Source organism: Neoarius graeffei, chromosome 6 (assembly GCF_027579695.1).
Source record: "Neoarius graeffei isolate fNeoGra1 chromosome 6, fNeoGra1.pri, whole genome shotgun sequence".
NCBI classification, from domain to species: domain Eukaryota; kingdom Metazoa; phylum Chordata; class Actinopteri; order Siluriformes; family Ariidae; genus Neoarius; species Neoarius graeffei.
In genome coordinates this window covers 41537704-41565514 of record NC_083574.1, presented here as the reverse complement: position 1 = coordinate 41565514, position 27811 = coordinate 41537704, and the positions used below count along the sequence as shown (strand labels likewise).

Here is a 27811-nt window from a genome sequence, read left to right as displayed (position 1 = left end):
ATGATGATAATACTTTGCAAAGCCTCTGCAAAAACAGCCTCTGCAAAAACAGCCTCTGTATCTGTGTGTGCTGATTGCGCTCAAATCAGTATGAGGTGTTTCCTATAACAACTGGGTCCCAAGCGTGCGCACAACGTGCTCCGTGAGCGCGTGCGGCCACTCAAGCTGCGCCAGACTCAAGCGCGCAAAGGCGTGACAGTCAAGTGTTTGCCTGTTGTGTGACCACAACTTTTAGCTCACGTGTATATCACCACCAAAATGTCTCATTTTCAGCGATAACCCATCGCAAAGCATCGCGAGCTGTAGTGTGACCGTTGCTTAATGAGGCAGATGTGACGTTGGATGCAACCCAGCAATTGTACCTGACTACGAGTAAAAAAAATTAACGGCCCACTAGATGGCAGTGTTGAGAAATACTGAACCATGTTTTTATTTTAAAATCTGAAAGAGTAAAAATATTTCCTTTTGGTTACTGAGATTAAACTTGGGGATAGATTTAGGTGTAGCATTGCATTAATTAGTTGCAGTTATAATTATATCAATGACCAGTCCTCACAAAGATGGAAAGAAAGACAAGCGTGTGTGTATGTGTGCTTGCATGTTGTGTTAGGTTGCATGTGTGCATGTGCAAGCGTATATCTGCTGGTAGAGATGTGTATCAGGAATGGGATCTGCAGGACCCAACACAAAAGTTGTGGTAGCAGGCAGTTTTTCCTCTCATGTAGGCAGATATGAAGCTTGTAGGAAAAAGGATGGCCATGTCGAGTGCTGCTTGGTGACACATTTACTGTAATCCTTCCTCATCTTCAGTATTAGCTTTATCCTTGTCACAATTGTTCTGGTTTAAATCACACAGTTCTTTATATTCCAAGGAAACGGTACCAACCAAGTGAAATAATTTTGCATGTACAAACCCCATTTCTAGAAAAGTTGGGATATTTTCCAAAATGCAATAAAAACAAAAATCTATGATTTTATTTTATTTTTTAATTCACATGAACCTTTTATTTAACTGACAAAAGTACAAAGAAAATATTTTCCATAGTTTTACTGACCAACTTAATTGCATTTTGTAAATTTAAACAAACTTAAAATTCGATGCCTGCGACACACTCAAAGTTGGGACAAAGGCATTATTACCATTGTATTACATCACCTTCCCTTTTAATAACATTTTTTAATTGTATGGGATCTGAGGATACTAATTGTTGCAGTTTTGCAATTGGATTTTTTTTGTCCATTCCTGTTTAATACAAGACCTTCAGTGGCTCAACAGTCCGTGGTTGCCGTTGTCCGAGTCTCCTCTTCATGATGTGCCATACGTTCTCAATAGGAGACAGATCTAGACTGGCAGCAGGCCAGTCAAGCACATGCACTCTGTCTACAAAGTCATGCTGTTATAACCCATGCAGAATGAGGCCTGGCATTGTCCTGCTGAAATAAGCATGGACTTCCTGGGAAGAGACATCACCTTGATGGCAACATACAGTGTGGCAAAAAAGTATTTAGTCAGTCAGCAATTGTGCAAGTTCTCCCACTTAAGAAGATGAGAGAGGCCTGTAATTTTCATCATAGGTATACCTCAACTATGAGAGACAAAATGAGAAAAAAAATCCAGAAAATCACATTGTCTGATTTTTAAAGAATTTATTTGCAAATTATGGTGGAAAATAAGTATTTGGTCAATAACAAAAGTTCATCTCAATACTTTGTTATATACCCTTTGTTGGCAATGACAGAGGTCAAACGTTTTCTGTAAGTCTTCACAAGGTTTTCACACACTGTTGCTGGTATTTTGGCCCATTCCTCCATGCAGATCTCCTCTAGAGCAGTGATGTTTTGGGGCTGTCGCTGGGCAACACGGACTTTCAACTCCCTCCAAAGATTTTCTATGGGGTTGAGATCTGGAGACTGGCTAGGCCACTCCAGGACCTTGAAATGGTTCTTACGAAGCCACTCATTCGTTGCCTGGGCGGTGTGTTGGGGATTATTGTCATGCTAAAAGACCCAGCCACGTTTCATCTTCAATGCCCTTGCTGATGGAAGGAGGTTTTCACTCAAAATCTCACGATACATGGCCCCATTCATTCTTTCCTTTACACGGATCAGTCGTCCTGGTCCCTTTGCAGAATAACAGCCCCAAAGCATGATGTTTCCACCCCCATGCTTCACAGTAGGTATGGTGTTCTTTGGATGCAACTCAGCATTCTTTCTCCTTCAAACACGACAAGTTGAGTTTTTACCAAAAAGTTCTATTTTGGTTTCATCTGACTATATGACATTCTCCCAATCCTCTTCTGGATCATCCAAATGCTTTCTAGCAAACTTCAGATGGGCCTGGACATGTACTGGCTTAAGCAGAGGGACACGTCTGGCACTGCAGGATTTGAGTCCCTGGCGGCGTAGTGTGTTACTGATGGTAGCCTTTGTTACTTTGGTCCCAGCTCTCTGCAGGTCATTCACTAGGTTTGTGGTTCTGGAATTTTTGCTCACCGTTCTTGTGATCATTTTGACCCCACGGGGTGAGATCTTGCTTGGAGCCCCAGATTGAGGGAGATTATCAGTGGTCTTGTATGTCTTCCATTTTCTAATAATTGCTCCTACAGTTGATTTCTTCACACCAAGCTGCTTACCTATTGCAGATTCAGTCTTCCCAGCCTGGTGCAGGTCTACAATTTTGTTTCTGGTGTCCTTTGACAGCTCTTTGGTCTTGGCCATAGTGGAGTTTGGAGTGTGACTGTTTGAGGTTGTGGACAGGTGTCTTTTATACTGATAACGAGTTCAAACAGGTACCATTAATACAGGTAACGAGTGGAGGACAGAGGAGTCTCTTAAAGAAGAAGTTACAGGTCTGTGAGAGCCAGATATCTTGCTTGTTTGTAGGTGACCAAATACTTATTTTACCGTGGAATTTACCAATTAATTCATTAAAAATCCTACAATGTGATTTCCTGGATTCTTTCCCCCATTCTGTCTCTCATAGTTGAAGTGTACCTATGATGAAAATTACAGGCCTCTCTCATCTTTTAAAGTGGGAGAACTTGCACAATTGGTGGCTGACTAAATACTTTTTTGCCCCACTGTAGGACTTTCTAAAATCCCAATATATCAATGGTACCTTCACATACATGCAACTCACCCATGCTGTGGGCACTGATGCCCCCCATACCATCACAGATGTTGGCTTTTGCACCTTTCTCTGATGATAAACTGGATGGTCGTGTTCACTTTTGGCACTGAGAACTCCAGTTTTCCCCAAAACAAGCTGAAATGTGGACTCACCTGATCACAGCACACGTTTCCACTGTCTTTCGGTCCATATGAGATGAGTTCAGGCCCAGACAAATCAACAGCACTTCTGCAGAGAATTGATGAATGGCTTCCTCCTTGTGTAATACAGTTTCAGGTTGCATTTCTGGATGCAGTGATGGACTGTGTTAAGTGACGATGGTTTTATGAAGTACTCTAGAGCCCATGTGGCTATATTTGTCACATTAGCATGATGGTTTCTCAGGCAGTGCCACCTGAGGGCTTGGAGGTCACACACATTCAACAATGGTTTCCAACCTTGCCCTTTACACACTGACATGTCTCTGCATTCCCTCAATCCTTTCACAATACTGTACAGTACTGTAGGTTTTGAAAGACCTGCAATCTTGCATCGAAAAATGTTCTTTTTGAATTGTCTAACAATTCTTTCACGAATTTAGCACAAAGGGCTGAGCCATGACCCATCCTTGCTTGGAAAGACTGAGCCTTTGGTGCTGCTCCTTTTACACCCAGTCATGTTACCAATTAACCTGCTTATTGTGGAATCTTCCAAAATGGTGTTACTTGAATATCCTGTATACTTTTCTGACTTATTTTGCCTCGGTCCCAACATTTTTGAGTGTGTTGCAGGCATCAAATTCTAACGTCATGTACAGGTATATTTACAAAATACAATTAAGTTAGTCAGTAAAACTATTGCAGATCTTTTCTTTGTCCTTTTGTCAATTAAAGAAATGTTCACTTGAATTAACAAATTGCAGATTTTTGTTTTTATTGCATTTTGGAAAATATGCCAACTTTTCTGGAAATGGAGTTTGTAATTAGCTAAGATAACTTAATTATCTTAAGCTTAGGTCACAACCGGACGTACGATTTTTTGGCCGTGCGATTTTTGGCGTTTCCCAAATCGCTGCGTTTTTTTTTTTTTTGTTCATGGAGAAAGACGTACGTTGGCCGTAAGTTTGTCTTGCAACCTCAAAAAAACGTAAGCGCCCGTAGAGTTTATTTGACATGACAAAGAACCTCTGCGGCCGGTCTACGGCTCGAAAATCAGCACGTCACACGCGCGCCCTCCGTGCATTTCTTGCGTTTTTTGCACGTAGACCGGCGGTAGGAGCACATACGGCCGGTTGTGACCGAGGCTTTAATTAAGTTAAGATAACTTAATTATCTTAGTCAAGAGTGTCTTGACTAAGAGCGTCTGCGGGATTGGTCAGAATTACTGCAGAAATAAGTCCAATGATAAAGAGGGGGGAAAAAATTCCTACACACACACACCTCTGCGAGCCATTAAGTGTACGGTGGAAAATGTTCTCTGTAGTCAGCGGAAGGAACTCAACGTTACAGCAAACAATTCTGACTAATAGTCTTCACACTTTAAAGCCATGAAGCATCTGCATATAATGCTGTTAATCATTAAGCAGTGTGTCTATCCTTTTTTAGCTCCCTTATCAGAATTTTCCATGCGCTGTATCTCTATCAGAAGTGCAGCTATTTCCTCACTGCTTCAATTCAAAATTGGATTTCCCACAAACACGTCGGGGCTGTTTACGTTTACTCACAGTGAAACCAATGCTTGTATCCTTGTTAATCCTACTGAGAAGTGTGTGTGTGTGTGTGTGTGTGTGTGTGTGTGTGTGTGTGTGTGTGTATAAAAGGCTCTCTTACTGCTGCACTTATTATTCTACACTGTCACTAGTACAGACTGTCCTGACATCCCCAGGAATCATGTTGACTGTCTGTAAAGCACAATTTCTTTCAGTCCCTTTCATTATCTTGCTCTCTTTCCTTCTTGTCAGTTAGTCTGTGTCTGTTCACTAAAAAAACTCCATCATGCTGGCTATTGTCTTTCCTCTCACTTACTTGAGGATTTTTTTCCCCTTCTTCTTTTTCTCTCTCTCCTGAGCTAAGCAAAGAAGCTTCCGCTGGGGTCTAATGCTGTTCGGCTCTGTGCTGCTCTTTACCTACCAATTACACCTCACCCCAAAAGGCCTCCTCTCTCTCTCTCTCCACACACACACTATCCCTCTTTCTCAAACTCATATACTCACTCTCCTTCTCCCCCTCACTTGTACGCTCATTATCTCCCCTCTCTCTCTCTCTCTTTCTCTCTCTCTCCCCCCCCCTTCTACTCAGTACTTGTCCACAGGCCTAACAAGAACACTGTGCTGTGTTTTGTGCTCTCAGGAAAAACACCACCATGACTCAGAGTCTGTCAGTCAGTCAGAAGTGTCGTTCCCATTCGCTTGTTCTCTCTCTCGCAAAGCAGCTCCAGCTCTAAAACTCACACAGCCGATGCTCATCCACCCTGAAAGTAAAGTCTCCTGACATGTTGTTCACATCAAACTGGCAAAGCAAAGCTCAGGCAAGCTCATGAGTAGGTACAGGACATTTGGGCCTCATGTGTGTTTGGACTGGAGACATCCCAAGAGTGTAAGGGTGTATTCAGACCAGGATAGTTCGATAGTTCACTTGCTTTGGTCCGAACCAAAGGTTTTTTATATTTTTTCATTTTGGTGCGGTTCGCTTTCACACTGTACATTTTAGTAAGCGGACCAAAATCTGTCAACAAAGCCACGCGCCCTGAGGTCTTTCAGCTGTTGGTCAGAGACGACACGCGCACAAAGCCTTAAGTTCAAAAGTAGTCATGGAGGCTTTCCGTGCTGTTATTCTTTTTAATGTCATCAAAGCTATATGTTTTTTCCAGTTTTTACTGTTTTCACAATTGTGCGATTACTATGCTGTTGTACAAGTAATTTATCAACGACGACTTCAAAGGGCAAGGCGGCTACGGAGGATAGCGCTGATGAGCGCACATCATGTTGTGACAGTTCTGGCTCTTCACGCAAGACGGAGGAGGGGGATATTCACCTTATCCATCGTAATAAATGAATTTCTGTTTTGCGTTGCTAGTACCACCACTTTTTGAAAGAATGTCCCTGATTTTAATGTAGGTCTGACGGAGTTTCTTCACTTTTAGCCGACATTGTTCTGGGGAGCGCGTGAACCCCTTCTCCTTCATTTTCTCACTGAATACAGCAAACACGTCGGCATTTTTATGTGTTCTCTCCAAAAGCTCAGATATATGGACATCTGCCCATATATCCACAAGGGTACGCGTTTCTTCCTCGGCCCACGTTTGCCCCCTACTCATTTTTTGTACTCTGTAGTCTAGCCTACCACTGGTCTGAATGACTGAACGACTGTTGTAAGGTTCCCTTGACAACCGAAACAGTGTTTGCACTTTGCGGTGGAGTGTCAAGACTCTGTTTCCCATAATGCTCGACAAACGACGGAAGCTCCCGAGGTACAAAAAAGCAAAACTGTCAGATTAGGTCCGGTCTGCTTTCACACCTCCAAAAGGTCCGCACCAGAGTTCCTTTGGTCCGGACCGAGTCCGACCTTGCAGCTCGGTCTCGGTCCGCTTGTTTGGTCCGGACCAGAGTTCGGTGGTTTGTATTCAGACCAACCCGAAAGGTCTGGACCAAGGGAAATTTGGGTCGTTTGGTCCGGACCAAACAACGTAGGTGTGAATACGCCCTAACCTAGCTGTGCTCTGTAGCTACTGCAAACTTTTCACCCCACTTTACTTTACTTGTGGGAGTCGATTCTTTACAATTGAGGATGTTCAACTTTTTTAATTTGCGCTAGCAGCACTGGCACTAATTGTTACTCTCACTCAGGATCTTTCTACTTTACTTTCTTATTATTATTATTATTATTATTATTATTAACTATTGTTATTATTCTCGTAATGTTTTTAGGACACTATTTCTCCCTCAGTTTTCAATCAATCATCACCAAATTTCACATGAAGAATACCTCTGGGCTGAATTACGTTGCTATGACTTTTAGTGCTGATCCGGATCACCGAACCGGAATGATCCATGGAAAAACAGCCTTTTTTCAGTCACTTATAACTCTGTCAATTTTATTTATCTATTTTTTAATTTAATTTTTTAAAATTCAGGGCAGCAGGGTGCAACTGTTCCTCACTAAGTGTTATTCTCTAGTTACAGTCTCTGTCAAGTTTTTTTGTTTTTTTTGTATATACAGTACTGTGCAAAAGTCTTAGACACCCTATTTTTTTTAAAATACAAACTGTGTTATAGATTTCTGTTTGATGACTTCTACATTATCAGGTCAGTACAAAAACATTTTAGAGTCCAAATGTTCGTTTTCCAGCACAACATTAAGTGTTACAGGAAAAAAAAAATGTTTGTATCCAAGCAGCATATTCCATAAGAGAGCATTTTTCAGATTAAAAAAAGAAACCATAATGAAGGCTGCTGGGTTTTGGTGCAAAATTAAGAAGCAACTGTGACAAAGTGTCCAGAAGAACTGTGGCTGGTTCTGTAAGATGCTCAATAAAACCTACAGCTCATTTCCTTATAAAACTGCACTCATTGTACCTGAGACTACTATTTTTTTTTTTTTTTTTTTAAGCAAAGGATCGTCTCACACCAAATACTGACTTTTTATTTCATTTATTATGGCTTACTGCTGTTTATAGTATTTTTTTTTTTTTTTTTTTATGTTGAAACATTTTTCATTATTTTAAGTCAGTTTTGGTCTACAGCATTTCTTTAGATGTGCCTAAGACTTTTGCACAGGACTGTATTTACTTTGCCTATGCAGTCGAGGGCTAAGGGTCGCATCCCTCAGGGTTGTTGAATAGAGGTATATATTCATTTCTTCTGTTTCACAATTTGCATACAAAAACATGCCACATTCAACACACTGTCCTGATGGTGTGAATTGAATTTCTCTTTCCCTCAGCACTGTTAAATGCTTGATTGGTGTTGATTAACTTTCTAAAGATAAATATGTAACTAGGTAAGGATGTAGGTTTAATGACCCTGTAAGGTTACAGGATGGAGAACTTTGCAGTTTCTTGGTAAAATGACAAGCAAAAGACAGTCTGGTGAAGGAACGATTGAATATCATATGTTCTAACAGGAACTCGTTTTGGATTTTCTACAACATTAACAACAGGCGGCACGGTGGTGTAGTGGTTAGCACTGTTGCCTCACAGTAAGAAGGTTGTGGGTTCGAGCCCAGCAGCCGACGGAGGCCTTTCTGTGCGGAGTTTGCATGTTCTCCCCGTGTCTGCATGGGTTTCCTCCAGGTGCTCCGGTTTCCCCCACAGTCTAAAGACATGCAGGTTAGGTTAACATGGGGCGGCCTTGAGCGAGGCACCTAATCCCCAACTGCTCCCTGGGTGCTTTAGCATGGCTGCCCAATGCTCTGGGTATGAGTGTGTGTGTGCTCATCGCTCACTTGTGTGCGTTCACTGCTTCAGATGGGTTAAATGCAGAGGACGAAGCTGAGGCTTTTTCTTCTTCAGCATTAAATGTGACTATAAAAGGATTACATTTAATGTTATTCTTTGTATATGTCATCCTGTAATAAAGGAAAGTGCTGTGGTCTAAGAGGAATAAAACACATAGTTATTGGAACATGATCAACTTGGGTATGGTAACATTAATTCTGTTTTGTGTTGGACCTCATTACACTGCCTTGTTCTTGATTATTTTCCCATCACAGTACACCCCTAAGTGTTTTATTCCTTACTTGTCGTCTTCACTTTGTTCTAAGAGGATGCAAACTTTTGAATGAAGCATTGCAGCAAAAATAGTCGAATTGAAACATTGCAGCAAAAATACATTTACACCCCGACTGAAGAACGTACCATTATTCGAACTGACAGAATAGTGCAGAGCAAGCAGCAAAGTGTTTTACTTTCGCCATTACACACAGCTGTGCATTCATAGCCCACCTGCTGCTCCAGACTATGCCATAGTTCAGACAATTATGTGGCACAGTGTGCCATCTTTAAATGCCTAGTAACTCCAACGTTCCCTAAAGAGAAATTTAATAGAATCGGAGTCATGTTTTCCAAAATTCCAAACCCCAAACTTTCACGTCTGCCAGCAGTGTCCTCTCGTCTCTACTGCATTTCCTCCGACTGCTTGTCAAGGCCCAGTCATACATACCTCTTTCAGATTTCCTGTATGAACCCAAAAGTAATTACGAGCTGAATGAATCGGGACTGTCTGTCAGTGGGATATTTGGCGACGTCTGGCAGCTGATGGCGAATATATCTGTGAAAAATGGGTCTGAGTCCAAACATAGGCAGCGCGAATCGGTGATTCATCCTGATTCGTTAGCAGGGTAGTCTGTTATGATGCCTAGTGCTGCAGAGTAATTAACGAGGTGTCATAAAATGAGCTACTGTTTCAGCTTTTCTACAGCACAGATAAAACCTTCTCAGCCAAATCTGGCAATTAAAATGGTAATGAACTCCTGTGGAGGTGGAGATTGGGAGAGAGATTGATGGGATTTTTTTTTTTTGGGGTGTTACAGGAAAAATTTGGTGCTTCTCTGATCAACAGGCCTTCCAGGGATTTTTGGAGCACATGCAGTCATTAAATTATTACGTAGATCAAGAGCATTGTAAGTACTGATGCACTATATTTGAAGTTAACTTGGCTGGTTTGTTTAATGAAGACTCGTTTGGAGCGTGATCTGTCGCCTCCTATAACTAAAAATGTGTTGAAAATCGAAAACTGGTGATGTTAGCAGAGGCAGTGCTCATGCATAAAGCACTCTTTCTCTTCACATCAAGTAAATATAGCACTCTTCTGTACTCACAGACCCTTTGTGTCATTATGATGCTAAAGTGTCTTAAAACAGAACATTTATACAGTTAGGATCTGTTATATCTGCCGTAACATGAATTCACTGCTCTAATTTGGCTCACAGTGCACAAATAAAGCAAGCTTTGTTTTTCTCATTTGGATTATTTTTCAGACTTTTAGTTAGTTAGTTAGTTAGTTAGTTAGTTAGTTAGTTAGTTAGTTAGTTAGTTAGTTAGTTAGTTAGTTAGTTAGTTAGTTAGTTAGTTAGTTAGTTAGTTAGTTAGTTAGTTAGTTAGTTAGTTAGTTAGTTAGTTAGTTAGTTAGTTAGTTTGTTTGTTTGTTTGTTTGTTTGTTTGTTTGTTAGTTAGTTAGTTTGTTTTGACGTTGACCAGTGAAATCATCACTGCCTCCTTGGGTGTGTTCATGTTACTTACGGGTACTTAATGTTTAATTAAGCCAATATGCTATGGGGCTACTATATGTAGCTATCATATAAATAAATAATATATATTGATTCTATCCACATTCACTGGATATGAGCAATGGCACACTCTGATTGGCGACTTTACTACTAGGATATCAGCTCATATACCGTGAGTAGAGAAAAACAAAATAGTGGAGCATGTTGCTGAACCAACCGAGGACGAAATAAAAACTCTACTCGAAAACAAAACCCCAGAAAATACAAAAAAAAGCAAAAAAAAGAGGATTTTTTTAATTTTTCAAGAATTATTATTATTATGGCATTTTTCACAAATTACTACTGTCATTTCGCCGGTTTGTTTACATTCTAAGTGGAAATGATGTTGTCGGGCGTTTTGTATAAAGTTTTTATTTATCGAATTTGCAAAAAATAAAAATAAAAATGTTCTGTTTCTCAAAATTCAGTGAATGTGGATAGAATAAAACAGTTATTCCGCTCAATCTCGTCATACATGGCTTATAGCCAACTTGGTGCTACGCACCTCATCGGCTGTCAGCTCATGTACGACTCGATTTCATGGAATAACTGTGAAATAAAGAAATATATAATATATGGACACTGATACATGTACACTACCGTTCAAAAGTTTGGGGTCACTTTGAAATGTCCTTATTTTTGAAAGAAAAGCACTGTTCTTTTCAATGAAGATCACTTTAAACTAATCAGAAATCCACTCTATCCATTGCTAATGTGGTAAATGACTATTCTAGCTGCAAATGTCTGGTTTTTGGTGCAGTATCTCCATAGGTGTATAGAGGCCCATTTCCAGCAACTCTCACTCCAGTGTTGTAATGGTACAATGTGTTTGCTCATTGCCTCAGAAGGCTAATGGATGATTAGAAAACCCTTGTACAATCATGTTAGCACAGCTGAAAACAGTTGAGCTCTTTAGAGAAGCTATAAAACTGACCTTCCTTTGAGCAGATTGAGTTTCTGGAGCATCACATTTGTGGGGTCGATTAAATGCTCAAAATGGCCAGAAAAATGTCTGGACTATATTTTCTATTCATTTTACAACTTATGGTGGGAAATAAAAGTGTGACTTTTCATGGAAAACAAAAAATTGTCTGGGTGATCCCAAACTTTTGAACGATAGTGTATGGGGCAGCAGGGGCGTGGTCAAGTGTCAGCTGTGAGCGGCGAGGAGTCAGGTAGAACCGACAGGTAACACGTGATGAGTTTCACCTGTGTTTGATTACTGGCAATTTACTTTTGTGTGTATTCTGTGTTCTTTCACTGGAGCCAGGATCTTGAGAGAGAGCAAAGCAACAGAGTCCTGGATGAAGTGGTAGGAGTGGATGAACCCTGTTATAGTAACCCACCCATAAGTAAAGTGAACACACCCAAGGACACAGTGGCAATTTCATCGGTCAACGTCATATCTTACATTCTACTGGTCGGTGAATTTTCGTAATCGTTTCACCAAAATCCGAGCGAGAGCTAGAAATCTGTGAGCTGAAGATCTGTGAGCTGAGCACACAAAAGCAGTCTGGGTGAGAGAGAGGGGAAAGCATCACAAAATCTGAACATGAAATGAATGAATACTGCTCTTATATAAATAAAACTCCATTTTCAGGTCTTCATAGTTTCCTCAAAGTGTCAGTCATGATCTTGGTCTCTTTTGTGCTATTTTTAACTTTTATATATGTACGTATGTATATATGACATGAGTGTTTTAGTGGGAAATGCACCACTTGTATTTTTCATACGAACTACATCTGGGACACTGAGTAACACATTTTCTAATATCTTTACTTGTGAGGAAATCAATTAATTGTTTTAATAAATTTGGGTACTTTTTGTTTGTGAATGTCTCTGTATCATAAAAAGAAAATCACTGGTTGGTTTGAAGATGTAAAGTTTATCTTCTCGTGTTGAAAAACTTGTATTTTTCATACGAAATACATCACGGACGGTGGTTTAGTGTTAGCATTGTCGCCTCACAGCAAGATGGTTCTGGGTTTGAGCCCAGTGTCCGACGGGGGCCTTTCTGTGGAGTTTGCATGTTCTCCCCGTGTCTGTGTGGGTTTCCTCCGGTTTCCCCCACAGTCCAAAGACATGCAGGTTAGGTTAACTGGTGACTCTAAATTGACCGTAGGTGTGAATGTGAGTGTGAATGGTTGTCTGTGTCTATGTGTCAGCCCTGTGATGACCTGGCGACTTGTCCAGGGTGTACCCCGCCTTTCGCCCGTAGTCAGCTGGGATAGGCTCCAGCTTGCCTGCGACCCTGTACAGGATAAGCGGTTAAGGATAATGGATGGATGGAATACATCAAGGATCCGAGTGACACATTTCCCGATATTTCACTCCAATGACGTCACCCCTAGTGTTTTCCCACTGACCAGATGCACGTTGTCAAAATGGTGAAACGGTTAAAAATTAAAATTCTATTGATTAACTTGCATTTTTTTTTGCTTGTGGATGTGTCTATATAATAAAAAGTATATTACATGGTGGCATGAAGATATGAAGTTTATCTTCTTGTGTTGAAAAATAGTTCACTCGTACACTTTGCTTACTCGTATATATTCACTACTTGAAGATAAACTTCATGTCTTTGTGCCAATTTGTAATATCGTGTGTGTGTGTGTGTGTGTGTGTGAATAATATACAGTACTAATCATAAGTTTGGATACACTTATTTCAATGATGTACAGTAATTAATGGTATTAATGAAAAGATACGTCGTGCCTTAAAGTAATGATGGATGTCGTTTCTCTTTACTTAGTTGAGTGGTTCTTGACATGGATATGGATTACTACAGTACAGCTGTGGAACAGGGCTATCTACTGTATTTTTATTATTATACCCCCCGCAAAGAAAGTTGGGAGGGGTATATAGGAATCACCCTGTCCATGTGTCTTGTAAGCGCAACTCCTCTTAAACAGTTTGATGGATTTTGATGAAACTTTACACAGTTGCAGTATACCACCTGATGATGTGCATGAAGGAAAATAATCCCAGACCGTATCTTAAAGTATCTTAAAGATACTTTTTTTTCTTACATATGTCATTATCTGGGGGCGGCACGGTGGTGTAGTGGTTAGCACTGTTGCCTCACAGCAAGAAGGTCCTGGGTTCGAGCCCCGTGGCCGGCGAGGGCCTTTCTGTGTGGAGTTTGCATGTTCTCCCCGTGTCCGCGTGGGTTTCCTCCGGGTGTTCCGGTTTCCCCCACAGTCCAAAGACATGCAGGTTAGGTTAACTGGTGACTCTAAATTGACCGTAGGTGTGAATGTGAGTGTGAATGGTTGTCTGTGTCTATGTGTCAGCCCTGTGATGACCTGGCGACTTGTCCAGGGTGTACCCCGCCTTTCGCCCGTAGTCAGCTGGGATAGGCTCCAGCTTGCCTGCGACCCTGTAGAACAGGATAAAGCGGCTAGAGATATTGAGATGAGATGTCATTATCTGGTGATGTGGCTGGTGTTCCACTCCATGAAATTTTACCAAATGGATTTAGACTCCATATATTATTGAGATGAATGACTAATAGGAATTTGAATCACAGTGTTGCAGGGGTATCATTTTTTTAACTTTTGACGAGGCAACTGTTAATTGAAAAGCATTCCAGGTGACTACCTCATGAAGCTGGTTAAGATGATGCCAATAGTGTGCAAAGTGTCATCAAGGTAAATGCTGGCTACTTTGATGATATAACCTGGTCATTCAGGTCGTCATTTGACTTCATTTTATTGCCCCATAACGTTGCTGAGCCTTGATCTGACCAACTGAAGCGACCCCAGGTTATAACACTGCCTCCAGAGGCTTGTACAGTGGCCACTCTGCATGATGGGTGTATCGCTTCATGCGCTTCCCTTCTTACCCTGACACACCCATCACTCAGGAGTAGGGTAAACTTGGACTCATCAGACCACATGACCTTTTCCCATTGCTCCAGAGCCCAATCTTTACACTCCCTAGCAGACTGAAGCCAAATCTTTGATCATGATCAGTCAGTATTTTTTTCCAATGACAGCTTTTAAACATAGCTGTGAGTTCTACTGTTTTTTTTTTTTTTAAACGATTCAACTTCGTGTTTAAGTGACCTCCAATTACAGCCAGGATTTTTATTCTACCCCCGCTCCGAGGGGGGGGGGGTGTACTGGTTTACCTCTGTCCATCTGTACATATCTCTGTCTGTCCGAAACACCCTTTTTCTCAGCAACCACAAATCGTAGCCACTTGGTACCAAACTTCAGCTTGGGGTTCTATACCGTGTATACTGTTTTCAGGTCTGTCACACATCAACTTCCTGTTTACCGACTGAATGCATTTACGAAACCTATAGCATGGATTTACAAATTTTTCGGAACATTTTTCTCAGCAACTACAAATCACAACTGCTAGATATTTGGTATCGAGCTTCAGCTTGGGGTTCTATACCGTATATACTGTTTTCAGGTCTGTCACACATCGACTTCATGTTTACTGACTGAACGTATTTACGAAATATATAGGGTGGATTTTGACGCTTTTTCAAGAAGCAAAATGCTATTTCAAAATGACAGTTTACCAGGATGCTATTTGAAATCCCTGGGGAGAACACTGTTCTTTACTTACTTGTTTCAGGGTTAATTATTTGTTGAAGTCAACATTCATAATAAGTGTCCTATTCCTTCGATTGCTTGCATTCTGATACAAGTGAGAGCAGGGGGGATATGTAAGTGAGCAGTAACTCACAGTTGATCTTGTTTTTTCTGACCACATTTCTTCAGCAGAGTTGATGGTTCAGCACTATCCTTCCAGATTTTAATTATGTATTGGACAGTTCTTAAGCCAGTTCCAGTCATTTCAGAAATCTCCTGAGTTGTTTTCTTTGCTTGATGCAGGCCAATAAGCTGACTCCTCTGAAACACAGTAATGACCACGGGATAGAGCTTCTGACATGATTGTTTAAGAAATGAGAAACTACTCACTGCATCAATTAGGGTTAAAATAATTGTTGCCAGGTGAAACACATTAATCCCTGCAGTAATTATCCAACCAAAAGCTCTTAAGTGTTTGCTTATTTAAATCCAAATGGCAACTTTTTTCTTTTTTGGGGGGGGGCAGGCAGTGTATAATATAACATACAGAAAATTTCACTCAGTATCTTTTGTCTGTTACAGGTACTCCATCTCCCCCTATTCGGTCTTGCAGCGATGTGGCATCCGACACCCCAAACCAGCTCCGTTCATGGGAAACCTGTTGCTCTTTCGACATGTAAGTCTGTTGCTTACTTCATCATATATTTTGCAGAGGGAAGTTAGTATGTGAAATCTGAGCATCCCATCTTTTTTTTTTTTATGATTCACACTGTAAAAATGGCTTGTTTTCATGAGGCACAAGACAGTATAATAAAAATGATGTCTATTAAGAGTTTGAGTGTGTATTATTGGCACCCTGCTGTTTTTGTTTTGAGTTTTCCCCCCCTTTCTCTTGCACTAAAACACAGTGGGTGGCCAAAAAAAGCATAGAAATTACACATTTCTTGGACAGCTCAATTATACTACCCAGTTATTAATCATGAAAATAAAGTGAACTGAATGCTTTTATTGATTTTTGTCTATGCTATTGTGCGTATTTTACATTTTGGACTCCACTTCCAAATGTCTTTTGTTGAGGTTTCTTCCTAAATGTCATACAGCTAATATTCTTACCAAACCCCATTGCTTTGTACTTAAAAGTAGCTACGTTTTGGCGATGACTGAGGAATTGAGTTGGAACCAGCCTCGGTGGAGCTGAACCTTGATTCAGTTGCTCACTCTGCTCAAATATAGAGAAACACCACTGATGTCCAAAGACACAACATTGCCAACAGAAGTGTATTTATAAATCCTGCATGCAACTGGGAATTTTTAGAACTACAGTGACCCACAAGAGTACAAAAACAGTCATCAGGACACTGGATGTGTACTGTAAGTGCTATACCAGCTGGGACATGCAAAAAAAAAAAAAAGCAGTTAGAAATTCATTATAATAGCATTCTGAAATTAATTGGTCTCTGCCATAATTCCTGCAAATTTTCCCATCATTCCACTGCCCATTTTCAGTGTCAAACAGTACTTGGACCCCGGACATCACCAAAATTGCCTGATCGAGTTTCTCGGATCTGCAGTAACTGCACTTCGTTACTCTGTGTGATTATGTGCTATGTGATTCCTAATTAGATTGCTCATTTTAGATTGAATTAAAAAAAGGAAGACGAGTGTCTGTTTTTAATATTAGGTAATTAATATTTTAAATTTATGCTCTTTTCTACTTTTTTTCTTACAGTAGCTTACACTCTTAGAAATAGGGGTACAGTAGGAGTCCATTTCTGTCCCCCAAGGTACAGTGTACACTAATGTACCCCCTAGGGCTCATTATTGGACCTTTTAGAGCCAAAAAGGTACATATATGGTCCCAAGCAGTATATAAAAGGTACAAATAAGTACCTTAGAGGGTCCTGCTCCAGTGACAAGCTGTTGTACCCCATAGGTACAATCAGGTACTTTATTTTCTGAGAGTGTATTACTGCCATTGTCCTTCCCGCGCCATATGGTGCATAGGATGGTGCCAATTTCTGTTTCCGTAGCCCTCGGTCTCTCGCCTATTACATAGCTAGGGTTACAGTGGGGGGGTTGGTCCTCTGATAACCACGAGAGTTTGACTCCCCACTCACATCTGTATTGCAGCGTGCCTTGTCAGACGGCAGTAGGTACCATTTTTATGATGGTCTTTGGTGTGACCCGACCACAAGTAGAACTCATGATCTCCTGATCGAGAGGTGGACACGCTAACCACTAGGCCAACTCGCAGTTCACTGGCATTGTAGGTTAAAAAAAATGAAGCTGAAGTGGGAGGGGTTAATATTCTGTGGAAAAAAAAAATCAGAATTTCCAAGATTAAAGTAATACATTTCCAAGAAAAAAAAGTGGATATTCTTCAAAATTGTAGAGTCATAAATTTTGGGGGAAAATAACTCAGGAATTCTTAGAAAAAAAGCTCAAATTCCAAGATTAAGAAAAGTTTATGAGAAAAAACCCTCACATGCTTCCCAGCTTCCTGGTTGCAGTGCATTCGGGGAAATGTAGGCAATAATTTCTTAGCACTTTGTTCTTTTATATTGCACGACTGAGGAGGGAAGACTGCATTTCTTATAACGCTCAGCTTAGCCATTTCAAAGGAACAGCGATTTAGCTGTTAATAAACAAACCTGTGCGGTTTATATATTCATCATCCCAGAAGTACAACGGTCAGTCATGTGCTTTCCAGGTTCCCGGCTGCAGTGCATTCTGGGACCTGCCGTTGAAAATCTCTTAGCACTTTATTTATGGTATTGAGTGGTGTATCAGATATAGTCAATTCAGCTAGCATGATATTGAACGAGTCGGAGATTTAAAAAAGCCAGCTTATTTTTTAATTATTATTATTGTTGTTGTTGTTGTTACATACACATTCCTTTCAGGTGTTCAGCGCATCTTTCTCTTTCAAAGTTCTCTCAAAATCTTCCGTATTTAACGAACCAAACCTGGCGGCCATGTTTGTTTACAAATTGTCACAGTCGCTCGCTAGCGCGGAAGTTTTACGTCTCTGACGTGTGACATCATGTTGTCTTGACAACCATGCAATATCATAAACCATATTCAACGCTCATTCTCCATTGGGTAGAGTGACGTAATACACATAGGATAAGCGATATGTTAACAATATTGCATGCTATCAAACCAAATGAATGAAACCCACTAGAAGGGAATAGAGCACATGTTTTTATTCCATCGAAAAAGTGTCCTGTATGTATAATAATCTTCTATAATGCATGATTGAGGAAGAAAAATTGCATTTCCTATAAATCTCGGCTCAACTGTGGCATCTGTGGTGTGATGTTGATGATCCAACCTTGCAAAGTGAAGCAACCTGGTTTCTTGGTTGCTATTTTCCAATTAAAAAAAAAAAAAATATATATATATATGTGTGTGTGTGTGTGTGTGTGTGTGTGTGTGTGTATATATATATAAAATATATTTTATATAGTAAATTTGTGACTTCTTAATTTTGAAATTTGTGACTTTTTGTTCTTCGAATTTTTGATTTTTTTTTTTTCCCTCACAAATTTATGACCTTATAATCTCGGATAATATCTGAGTTTTTCTTGTAAATGTATGACTATAATATTGGAAATTCTGAGTTTTTACCCCTCACCTTAGCACCGCTTTTTTTTTCTTTTTTTTAAAATGTAATAAAATTTTTATTTTACCTACAGTGGCCCTAACACTCTGTCATGTTTTCTTCAGGACTGTGTGCATTAATAATGATTCCTGTTGTAAGTGTGTTGGAGCCATAGAACATGCAGCCTGCTGGATGATCATCACTGTCGTGTACGTTTTCACACTGATCGAGTATCTGATATTAAAAGATGATGAACTGAATAATATAAGAAAGAAGATGGGGGAAGGCTTCAGTACTTCATGCTCTTATGAAGCAAGACATTGCGTGCAGATGTAAGCTGGATTCATCGCTGTAGTAAAATATGCACATATAGATATCCTCCAGGTCAGCCAGGATTTCTTTCTTTAATGCCTTGGTTGTATAGTTTGTACATTTTGTCCAACAGCATTGAAACCTTACGGCTTGCCTTCACATAGTTTGGACTGCATTGATGTGCAGGCGAATGGGAGTTATGGATGAATCTGTGCTTTCCTGCTGTGGCCCTGATTACATTCACACATCAATATTTTCCTGTCAGGTAGCCATGTTGGACTGGATGACCTGTCGTTCATGGCACTCTGCACCTTTCTATCGCTCTGTTTTTGAAAAGACTGCCTCTTCAAGCTTCATTTTATTTCTTCTCTTTTCCAAACATCTTCCTGTTAATTCTGAGAAGAATCCTATTGAAAGTGTTTTGTTTTTTCCTCAGAATAATGTATGTCTAATGTGTTTATGGACAAAAGAGGATTATACAATAAATAAGCTTCAGTGTTTTAGTCTCGACAAATCCTGATCCACTGAAGCCAAAAAATCTGATTCAGGGCGAGCACTGAGACAGGAATTGGTTTTGAAGCAGGTCAACAGATTCAGCTTTTCAGATGGATTTGTCTGTCTGTCTATCTGTCTGTCTGTATCTTTCTCTCTGTCTGTCCGTGCTTCCCCTGTCACTTTCAGTTCATGGTTCTCTTTCCTTTCTCTTTACAAAACAGATTTTTCAAGGTGAAGCAAGAATTGAATATGCAAGGAGCTTTGTCTTGCATAATTTGTGTGTGTGTGTGTGTGTGTGTGTGTGTGTGTGTGTGTGTGTGTGTGTGTGTGTGGTATGACCACATGCCAACAAACTTTAACCCAGTGTCATTATAGCAGAATCCTTTGACCTAGTTCTACAGACCATCTTTTAAGCCAAGTCTCGGATGTGTAAAAAGAAAGCTGTGTGTGTGTGTCTGTCTCTTTAGTATCAGCAGTGAGCCAGAGCACAAACCAACCCTCGGTATCAAGTGATGATTTTCAGGAGCAAAAACGGAAGGAAAGCACAGAGCAATAACGTGCATCATTTTTGTTGAACTCAATTCAATTTTATTTATGTAGCGCTTTTAACTATAGACACAGCACACTATCACAAAGCAGCATAGATAGATAGATAGATAGATAGATAGATAGATAGATAGATAGATAGATAGATAGATAGATAGATAGATAGATAGATAGATGTACTTGATTGATTGATTGATTGATTGATTTTACTTTATTGATCCCAAGCTGGGAAATGGTTATGTTACAGCAGCAAGTTATCAGACGTGTGTGTGGGGGGGACACACATTGTACAACATAAAATAGAATTTAAAAAAAATCCCGAGAACAAACTGACTATACAATATAAATATAAAAATATATTGATAAAAAAAATATATATAATATGTATAATAGGCTCCAGCTTGCCTGCGACCCTGTAGAACAGGATAAAGCAGCTAGAGATAATGAGATGAGATGAGATATGTATGTGATTTACAGAAATATGGATGTAGATTTAGATCTGTAATGTGCAATAAATAGTTGACAGTGACAAAAAAAATAACCCTGAGGTGACTGAAATACTCGAAAGGGAACCCATCCTCTTCTGGGTGACCCCAGATAGTCTGATTTTTATCAGGGGTGTTAAAGCTCATATGTACAAACATAGGCTAAGCTTAGGGGTTGGGTTGGGTTGGGGTTAATCAGTGTACTTTTTTCCCCCCAACATTTCTTCATTTGGACAAAATTCAAGTCACATTGCCCTTATCTGAAAAAGCTTTAAACTGATAAATAATATGGGCTGGCTTTTTTTTTCGTGGTGTATCAGATATATTCCATTCAGCTAGCATGATATTGAATGAGTTGAAGAGGAGTTCAATATCATGCTAGCTGAATGGAATATATCTGATATACCATGAAAAAAAGCCAGCCAATATTATTATTATTATTATTATACACCCTCTCTTTTCCAGTTTTTCAATGTCCGTTGGTATGTTTTTCTCTTGTAAATACACTACCGTTCAAAAGTTTGGGGTCACTTTGAAATTTCCTTATTTTTGAAAGAAAAGCACTGTTCTTTTCAATGAAGATCACTTTAAACTAATCAGAAATCCACTCTATACATTGCTAATGTGGTAAATGACTATTCTAGCTGCAAATGTCTGGTTTTTGGTGCAATATCTCCATAGGTGTATAGAGGCCCATTTCCAGCAACTCTCACTCCAGTGTTCTAATGGTACAATGTGTTTGCTCATTGCCTCAGAAGGCTAATGGATGATTAGAAAACCCTTGTACAATCATGTTAGCACAGCTGAAAACAGTTTAGCTCTTTAGAGAAGCTATAAAACTGACCTTCCTTTGAGCAGAGTGAGTTTCTGGAGCATCACATTTGTGGGGTCGATTAAATGCTCAAAATGGTCAGAAAAATGTCTTGACTATATTTTCTATTCATTTTACAACTTATGGTGGTAAATAAAAGTGTGACTTTTCATGGAAAACACAAAATTGTCTGGGTGACTCAAAACTTTTGAATGGTAGTGTATGTGTGAAGAATATTTAATGAAGTTTTGTTAGCCTTTCGGGTGTTCAGCGCGTTTTTCTCTTTCCCGGCGAACAAAGAAATGGTTCTGCGCGTGCACAGCAGAAAACTTTCTCATTGGATATTCGCATCAGCTCCGACATGTGACGTCATGTTGTCTTGACAACCATGCAGTATCGTAAACCATATTCAACGCTCATTCTGCATTGGGTAGAGTGATGTAATACACGTAGGATAAGCAGTGTGCTAACAATATTGCATGCTATCAAACCTGTGGCAGTTCGATAGGAGTGAGTGGAGCACAGAGGATGGCAGGACAGAGATCAGGTTTATACAGATACTTTATTGCCACACTTTTCAGTCTAACAATATTTTACTCCCAACAAATAGGGACACACACACACACACACACACACACACACACTAGCGTCTCGTCCGGGGGATGAGCTTCTCTGCTCTCCCTCCCTAAATAGGGCGCGGTCACTGGGAAGACACACAAACACAGGTTAATTGCAGTCAGGTGTAGTGATTCTGCCACTTACCTTCCCTGACTCCGCCCTCCTGTCACAGACCGGCGCTTGACCACGCCCCCGCTGCCACATACCCCCACTGCCCGACTCAGGCCGGGCGGCCGACTCCACCCACCCACCCCCCGACGGGAGAGGAAGTCCGCCACGACCATCTGCGCCCCCGGCCTGTGGACCACCTTAAAATTGAAGGGTTGGAGTGCCAGACACCAACGGGTGATCCGCGCATTGGCGTCTTTCATGCGGTGGAGCCACTGGAGGGGCGCGTGGTCCGAACAGAGGGTGAAAGGGCGCCCCAGCAGGTAGTAACGGAGGGCGAGGACCGCCCACTTGATCGCCAGACACTCTTTTTCAATGGTGCTGTAGTGCCCCTCACACACCGACAGCTTCCTACTGATGTATAGGACAGGGCGGTCCTCCCCCTCCACCTCCTGGGACAAAACCGCCCCCAGCCCTCTGTCCGACGCATCGGTCTGCAACACAAAGGGGAGAGAAAAGTCAGGGGCGTGTAAAAGTGGCCCCCCACACAGTGCAGCCTTTACCTCAGAAAAAGCCCGCTGGCATTGCTCCGTCCACTGGACCGGATCTGGTGCCCCCTTTTTAGTGAGATCAGTCAGCGGGCTGGTGACATCCGAATAATTAGGTATAAACCTACGGTAATAGCCAGCGAGCCCCAGGAACTGTCTCGCCCCAGGAACTGTCTCACCCCCTTTTTGGTCTTGGGCCTCAGGCAGGCCGCAATCGCTGCCGTCTTATTAATTTGGAGACGCACCTGCCCGTTGCCCAAGTGGAAGCCCAGATACCGTACTTCCACCCGCCCAATCGCACACTTCTTTGGGTTGGCTGTGAGCCCCGCTCGCCTCAGCGACCTAAGGACGGCCCTCAGATGTTCGAGGTGCCTCGGCCAGTCATTACTATAGATGATGATATCATCTAGATAAGCGGCCGCATAAGTGGCGTGGGGGCGGAGGACTCTGTCCATCAGCCGCTGAAACGTAGCGGGCGCCCCAAACAGCCCAAACGGAAGGGTGACGAATTGGTGTAAACCAAACGGTGTGGAAAAGGCCGTTTTTTCTCGGGATAGTGGAGTCAAGGGGATCTGCCAATATCCCTTTGTCAAATCCAGCGTCGAATAAAAGCGAGCAGTGCCGAGTCGATCGAGCAACTCATCAATGCGAGGCATTGGGTACCCATCGAATTTAGACACCGCGTTGACTTTTCTATAGTTCACACAGAACTGGACCGACCCGTCGGCCTTGGGTACCAAGACCACCGGGCTGCTCCAGTCACTGTGGGACTCCTCGACGATGCCCATTTCGAGCATGATCTCAAGTTCTTCCCGAACCACCTTTTTTTTGTGTTCAGGTAGTCTGTAAGGGCAGCTACGCACTACTACCCCCGGGGGTGTCTCTATGTGGTGCTCTATGAGGTTAGTGCGACCAGGCAGGGGCGAGAACACATCCGAAAACTCGGTCTGCAACTGGGCGACCTTCCTTGAGTTGGGTCGGGGAGAGGTGGTCTCCACAGGGGACCGGAGAGGTACGTGATGTCAATGCCCCTTTTTAAACCACCGGCCCCAGCTCCGCCTTCTCCGGAACCACCGACACCAACGCCACGGGGACCTCCTCATTCCAGAGTTTAAGCAGATTGAGGTGGTAAATTTGTAGCGCCCCACCCCTGTCCGTTCGCCTCACCTCGTAGTCGACGTCCCCGACTCGCCGTGTGACCTCAAAGAGTCCTTGCCACTTGGCGATCAATTTGGAGCTCGATGTGGACAACAGTACGAGTACTTTATCTCCCGGTGTGAACTCCCTAAGGCGCATACCCTTGTTGTACAGGCGGGCTTGCCATTCCTGGGCCTGCCGCAAATCCTCCTGGGTTAGGTGGGTGAGCGTGTGGAGTTTTGCGCACAGGTCCATAACGTATTGAATTTCGTTCTTACTTTGTGAAGGTCCCTCCTCCCAATTTTCCCGCAGCACGTCTAGGATGCCGCACGGCTTACGCCCATATAATAATTCGAACGGGGAGAACCCCGTGGAGGCTTGGGGGACCTCTCGCACTGAAAGCAACAAGGGCTCGAGCCACTTATCCCAATTACGTTCGTCCTCACTTACGAATTTTTTAATGATATTCTTGAGGGTGCGATTGAACTGTTCCACTAAACCGTCCGTTTGTGGGTGATACACGCTGGTGCGGCTCGGCTTAATCCCCAATAACCCATACAGTTCGCGCAGTGTCCGTGACATAAATGTGGTACCTTGATCAGTCAGAATCTCTTTCGGGATTCCGACTCGGGAGCTAACGCAGAAGAGTGCCTCCACAATACTGCATGCTGAGATATTGCGCAGAGGCACTGCTTCCGGGTATCGCGTTGCATAGTCCACCAGAACTAATATAAAGCGGTACCCCCGTGCTGACCGATCTAATGGCCCGACAAGATCCATCCCAATTCTTTCAAACGGGGTCTTGCTCAATGGAAGAGGGCGCAAAGGCGCTTTTGGAATGGCCGCTGGATTTACTAACTGGCATTCGCGGCATGCCGTACACCACCTACAAGCATCGGCGCAAATCTCTGGCCAATAGAATCGGGCCATTATTCGGACTAGTGTCTTATCCTGCCCTAAGTGTCCAACCATGGGATTAAAGTGAGCCGCCTGGAATACCAATTCCCGGCGGCTCCTCGGAATTAAAAGTTGCGTGACTCGCTCTTTAGTTTGAGTGTCCTGCGAACACTCGGTATAACCTATCCTTCATAATCGCGAAGTAGGGGAAGGACTGGGTGGCGTTCGGCTGGAGTGTTTGACCATCGATTACTCTCACTTGGTCAAACGCATATCGCAGAGTCTCGTCTCGCGACTGCTCTAATGGGAAATCTGCGAGGGATTCCCCAAGAGAGAGAGGAGGGGCCGGCGGCTCCTCACTCTGACGCGGAGATGACTTAGACGGCTCTGTGACAGCTGCTCCCGCCAAAGCGACACCGGGACCTCCCCCCGTTAAATGGCAGGACCCACTCTTGACTAAGTGTGTCATTAAATCCCAAAATCCCGGCCAATCAGTCCCCAAAACTAAAGAGTGGGTAAGGCGAGGATTAACCGCCGCCTTCACTATAACTTTTTCCCCTCGGAAAAAAATGTGGACCAACACCAAAGGGTAGCTGTGAACCTCCCCGTGCACACACAACACCTTCACCCCCTGTGTTCTCCCAATGCCTCGTTTTGCACCAGGCTTTGGTGAATTGAGGTCTGATTACAACCAGAATCCACCAACGCCTGATATGTATCCCCTTTAATACTCACCGGTATGCGATACGCTCCGGCCCGATCGAGGGCGGCCTCTGGCGCGTCGGGGATCTGAACCACCGCGCCCACTTCCATCGCCGTGCACTGTTGTTGAAGGTGGCCCAGCTCCCTGCAGCGCCAGCAAACCGGCCCGGGCTTTCCCTCTGCACCGGTGTTCTGGGGCTCACTCACCTGGGGGGGGGAGAAACAGACACAGAAGGGAGAAACTGGAGGGCACCGAGGGTGCGGCGGGCTGGCTGGGGTGGTGCCGGCCCCCGCCTCCGCGGTGGGGGAATGGGGCGAGGACGGGACACAGGAGGAGAGAGAAGAGAAGACGCCGTCTGCTGTCCTGCTGCCGGAACAGCCGCCAAATGGTCCTCCGCCAGCTCGACTGCCTGATCCAGCGACACTGGGCGGTGGCACTGGACCCACTCCGCGGTTCGTGCTGGCAAGCGAGCGATGAATTGCTCCAGCACCACCTGGTCGATGATCCCCTCGGCGTCTCGGTTGTCGGCCCTCAACCACCGCCAGCAGGCGTCCCGGAGCTGCTGGCCAAACGCGAACGGCCGGCCGACTTCCTCCAAGCGCAACGCGCGGAAGCGCTGGCGCTGCTGCTCTGGGGTGCACCCCACGCGCTGGAGGACGGCCCGGCGGAGGTCCGCGTAGGCCAGCCAGCAGTCGGCGGGGAGCTGTAGCGCGGCCAGCTGTGCCTCTCCCGTTAGCAGGGGGAGGAGGCGCGCCGCGCGCTGCTCCATCGGCCACCCCGAGGCTTCTGCGACTTGCTCGAAGAGCGTGATAAAAGCCTCGGGGTCATCCTGCGGACCCATCTTGGTGACGGTGAGGGGAGATGGGCCCGCGGTGGGAGCACTGGTGGACCCCGCCGACGCGAGGAGGTGCCAGAACGCCTCTCTGTCTTCTTGCTGGGCCAGCACCAGGGCCTCGAAGCCTCGTTCTTGTTCCTTTCGGAGGGTGACGAGCGCCTGGTGCTGGCTTTGCTGGGCCGTGGCGAGGGCGTGGACCAGGTCGGCGAATGGGGAGGACTCCATGGGGCTGATCGGCTGGTGCTCCACTAGGCGTCCTGGGTTTTGGCACCACTGTGGCAGTTCGATAGGAGTGAGTGGAGCACAGAGGACGGCAGGACAGAGATCAGGTTTATACAGACGCTTTATTGCCACACTTTTCAGTCTAACAATATTTTACTCCCAACAAATAGGGACACACACACACTAGCGTCTCGTCCGGGGGATGAGCTTCTCTGTTCTCCCTCCCTAAATAGGGCGCAGTCACTGGGAAGACACACAAACACAGGTTAATTGCAGTCAGGTGTAGTGATTCTGCCACTTACCTTCCCTGACTCCGCCCTCCTGTTACAGACCGGCACTTGACCACGCCCCCGCTGCCACAAAACCAAATGAAAGAAACCCGCTAGAAGGGAATAGAACAGGTTTTTTCATTCCATTGAAAAAGTGTCCTGTATGTATAATAGTTATCAGTAGATTAGGTTTATGGCATATGAGGGTGGGGACTTTTTCAAAACTGGGGCATATCAATGGATTTAATACCAATGAAATAATAAAAGTAAATGGCATACATACAAATTCCCACAATATAATGTAGCAGCCTGTGAAAACCCTTCACAAGATCAAATGTTGATATTTTGTCCTGTTCTGAAAGGGTTTACAGGGGTTCCTGAAGTGAAATGTTTCCTGTTTGCATGCATCTCAGTCAGAAGTAGTTTTAACATTTTAAATTCTCATTATCATCCTGTTCCACTGAGAGTAGCACCATCTACCGTACCTCTAAATGATTAACTTAATGTACCTATAATAAAACGACATTATTATCGCAGTTTTTTCACTTTGACGCACTGAGGTAAAGTCATTCACTGCATTTCGATATCGGCTCTTCATTCGACTGGTCTCTGTTCGTGTGGGGAAGTAATCGCTGATTCATTCATTCAGTCTGTTCTGTTCTGTTCTGTTCTGTTCTGTTGGCTAAATTTATTTTTATTCGATTATTTAAACATTTTAAAAATGATCTGAACGGAGTGTGTATGCTATCTTCTTTTGATGGTGTTATGGCACAGGAGCTTCCCAGACAGCCACTATCTGATTACAAACTGCAGTGATCAGGCTTATGTTCACTTTGCTATGACCAGGATTCATTCAACAACTTGCAAGCAGAATGCTAAGACCAGATTAGAAAGTAGTCTAAATAATAATTAAAAAAAAATAAAAACTACGTAATTTTATGGGCAGTACGGTGGTGTAGTGGTTAGCACTGTTGCCCTACAGCAAGAAGGTTCTGGGTTCGAGTCCAGCAGCCGGCGAGGGCCTTTCTGTGTGGAGTTTGCACGTTCTCCCCATGTCTGTGTGGGTTTCCTCCGGGTGCTCCGGTTTCCTCCACAGTCCAAAGGCATGCAGTTAGGTTAACGTGGGCCGGCCTTGGGCTGAAGTGCCCTTGAGCAAGGTACTTAACCCCTGACTGCTCCCCGGACGCTGTAGTGTGGCTGCCCACTGCTCTGGGTGTGTGCGTGTGTTCACTGCTTCAGATGGGTTAAATGCAGAGGAGGAATCTCACTGTGCTTGAACCGTGCATATGACAAATAAAGGTTT

General features: G+C 43.1%; 1 protein-coding gene across 1 annotated transcript in view; it reads left to right on the top strand.

Moving 5' to 3' along the window:
- tbxas1 (thromboxane A synthase 1 (platelet)) overlaps positions 1-27811 on the top strand; it is a 207744-nt gene that overhangs the window by 64460 nt on the left and 115473 nt on the right. The window contains exon 4 of the mRNA XM_060923669.1: positions 15501-15594. Coding sequence (XP_060779652.1) covers positions 15501-15594 — 94 coding nt within the window. The remainder of the gene's footprint in view (positions 1-15500; positions 15595-27811) is intronic.